We start from the raw sequence: 3316 nt of genomic DNA, 5'->3' as shown, positions 1-3316 counted from the left end.
AGAGAGAGAGAGAGAAGGTGAGAATGAGGAAGGTTCATTCATCCAGAGCCAGCTCTGCGGCAGACATCGGCGATCATGGTTCTCCATTCATTCCTTTTCTCAGATACTCTTAAAAAAGCTACGTTCCCTGAACATTTTCTTTTACCCAAGGGTAGCAACAAGCGCCCATAAGTGGATGAGAGTGGCAGGACTTACTGCAAAGAAAAGCAACGAACACACAAACTCCCTTCAGGAGACAGCAGAGAAAGCCAGTCACTGGATCAGGTTGAAGCGAGAGGACGCAGGCTGGAATGAATCCTAAAGTTGGCAACAGAGGAAAACAGTCGAACTAACATGGAGACCTCACAACGGTGAGGGGATTTGGTGCGTCAGAAAAGCTGTAGAGAGGAAGAGCCCGAAACAGCGACGCATTCTCTCCTGATGGTCTCCATGCTAGAGTCCGGGATACGGAGCGTTCGGCTGTGAGCAGTGCATACGGCTGTTTAGACTACGCACTCTCCAAAGTCAAACCGAAACTGAATGGGAGTAACTGGAAGTCAGGGTTACAATAACGAACTAATCGAAGTGACAATTCGAGTCCGAATAGACAAAAATTATATTCTGACTCTGATTTGAGTCCATATGATGTCCGACCCTTGTTTCTAAATATTTCCAGCATGCATTAACATTTTTTCGATTATAATGATAACAATTGAGACGTGAGCTTTAATATCCAGTTACTAGATCTATCTAAACTGGCCCTCCCTGCGTCGATCGTCATGTTTATGAACAAAACTAAGTTGAGCTGACCTTGCCGGGGGGCAAAGTTAATTGTTTCGACCTATGAGACTGCGCGTAGCGATCGCACTCTCGGCTTATGGGGGAAGAGGTGTTCGGAAGGGGATACGGCTGTCGGTTTTGAGCTTTGTGATTAAAAAAAAAAAATTACAGAAAAACTCAACACTCAACAAAATCAAATTAAACAAGTGGAAAGGCAAATGGTGGTGGAAGTAATGATGATGCTGTATAGTGGTAGTGGAAGTAATAATGATGCTGTTGTGGTGGTCGAAAGACCCTGAGTTGTCGGTTATCGTGTACTTAGACACTGCCATTGGGTAGATCTAATGAGAGGGCAATCAGAGTTAGGCCTATACTTATAGGTCGGTGAGTATCACTCCGAACACTTATTCTTCAGCAGTTGATGTCGTCATAAAGAATGACTCATCACTTGTCGGATAACATCAATGAACTTTTAATGATTCAACGGGGTTACAAGTGATGACGAAATCAACAAATGAAATGGAAAACACAAGACGGGGATGTAGAACGGAATGAAATGATGAGTGATCGCACTGACAAATGAATCTAGACCTGCATGCATGAGTCCCCGAGGGGCGCAGAGTGATGATGATGATGATAGAGCATGAACTGATGAATAACACTAATAATACAGCTACAGAGAGGTTGATTGTGCCCGAGGTGCTCTTGTTCAAGTAAACAATAAAGAAAATACTTATATAATAAATGTTTAAACAACACACAACAATTTATCACAAGCCATTAAATCTTGATCGTATTTGGAATACCACGTGAAGTACGTAGCCAATCACATCTGTCCAAACATTGATTGCAGGTGCTCGATTTAACGTCGTGTCAATTTATCGGCCTCACTCAACCGCCACCACTTATAGTTCATCACACAACTCTTCTTGGACACTCAAACTCAAAGACTGACGTGCTCAGTAAACCAATTTTCTTTTTTTTAAATTCACCTCATCATCATAGTTTATCGTCAGAATGCCTCTTTTGGTCACATATCAGGCATGCCAATGTGTTAGTTATTGCCATGTCCTATAAAGCCTATCTTTTTTTCTTTATCGTCCGTTTTCTCGAAACACGTTTTTTCTACAATACACCTTTTTCAATAGCTCCTCCAGTTTTCATTCTATATTCATGAACTTTTCACAGAATAAAGAGAAAATGTAACACTAAAACACTACATGTTGCTTTTACAATATTATGGGGAAGGAGTTCCGCAGAGGGCCGGTTGATCAACAACACACTTAGGAGGGGATATTTTGAGGGGTATACAAAACAAGTTTGATTCAGTATTTTGCAAAAATGTTATGTATGTGGCTTTAGCGGCGGGGGGAGACCCTCCCCAACCCCTCTCCTTCCAAAATTGAAGTCCGATATTCTCAATAGTCGACAGAAGAAGATAATGGCGGATTCTACATGACTCGAATTAGTCCTCGACTGGAACTATCAAATGATCTTTGCTCTGAAAAGGTAGCACGCCTTGTCAAATTTACCAAAATGTAAGTCATCAATTGGGTTCTCTAAGTGCACCAACTCTTGAAAAGTTTGCTCAGTTGGCCTTGTCACGGTAAGTGCCGGCCCCCTGCAGAACTCATCCCTATTATAGAATAGATTTTTGTTGGTGGATTCTGGAGTGTGTACTTTTACTGATTTTTTGCAACTTTGAATACCATCTCAAGAAAAAAGTCATCAAATAAAAAAAAAATTCGTTTAGTTAAAATAAATAGGAAAAATTAAGCACATCGTTATTAATGACTATTGTTTGTCAGTATACATGCAAAAATAACATCCTATTGCCATTGAAAATAACATAGATATACTGACTGTACAGGACAAGTCAACAAAATGTAATGTGGCTGCGGCTGCTTCGCAACGAAACTTTTTTTTTCTCTAAATTTTGAGAGCGGGTTCGAAGATTCTTCACCATGTTTGTTGTATGAGTACATATGAGCGGTCGTAGGAGTATATTGCTCATTACTGTTTTGATTTTTAGTTAAACGATTATTTTCGTCATGATTATTATTATAATTATAATTATTATTATCATTATAATTACTATTATCATTATTATCATCATCATCATGGCCATCTTTATCATCACTCTTTTTAGAAATTACTTACAGCCATCTTCGAAAATGTGTATATCCTTCAACACATTCAGATTTCTTGGCAACAATGTCTCAAGCTCGCTCGACACTTGTAGCAAGAAATAAAACGACCAGCAAACGCACAGAAGAGAAACACAACATTAGAAAAAGCCCAACAAACTAATAGTATTATACTGTAGTGTCCGAAGACGCTGGTTTGAAAACGAGAAAGAGTGGTTGTCGAAGTTTAAAACTGAGCAATGAAATGAACACACTTTGAATGTGTCCACTTTGGCGGGACACGCCAATTCACTGGAGAACCAGTCCTTGACTGACCTGTGATCACTGACAAAGAATGTGAGTAACAAAGGCGTCAAGACTACGTGTACACACATTGAGATTTAGGGAAGAAACCAGTAGCCCCCCCCCCT

At 40.1% G+C, this 3316-nt stretch overlaps 1 protein-coding gene across 1 annotated transcript in view; it reads right to left on the bottom strand.

Moving 5' to 3' along the window:
* Positions 1-3163, bottom strand: part of LOC101855204 — a 51207-nt gene extending 48044 nt beyond the window's left edge. The window contains exon 1 of the mRNA XM_035971215.1: positions 2920-3163. Within this exon, the coding sequence (XP_035827108.1) occupies positions 2920-2925 (6 nt within the window). The 5' untranslated portion in view covers positions 2926-3163. The remainder of the gene's footprint in view (positions 1-2919) is intronic.
* Between the last annotated feature and the right edge of the window lie 153 nt (positions 3164-3316).

Source organism: Aplysia californica, unplaced genomic scaffold, assembly GCF_000002075.1.
Source record: "Aplysia californica isolate F4 #8 unplaced genomic scaffold, AplCal3.0 scaffold00398, whole genome shotgun sequence".
NCBI classification, from domain to species: domain Eukaryota; kingdom Metazoa; phylum Mollusca; class Gastropoda; order Aplysiida; family Aplysiidae; genus Aplysia; species Aplysia californica.
Note: the sequence above shows the minus strand (reverse complement) of the source record. Positions and strands in the feature narration are given on the sequence as shown.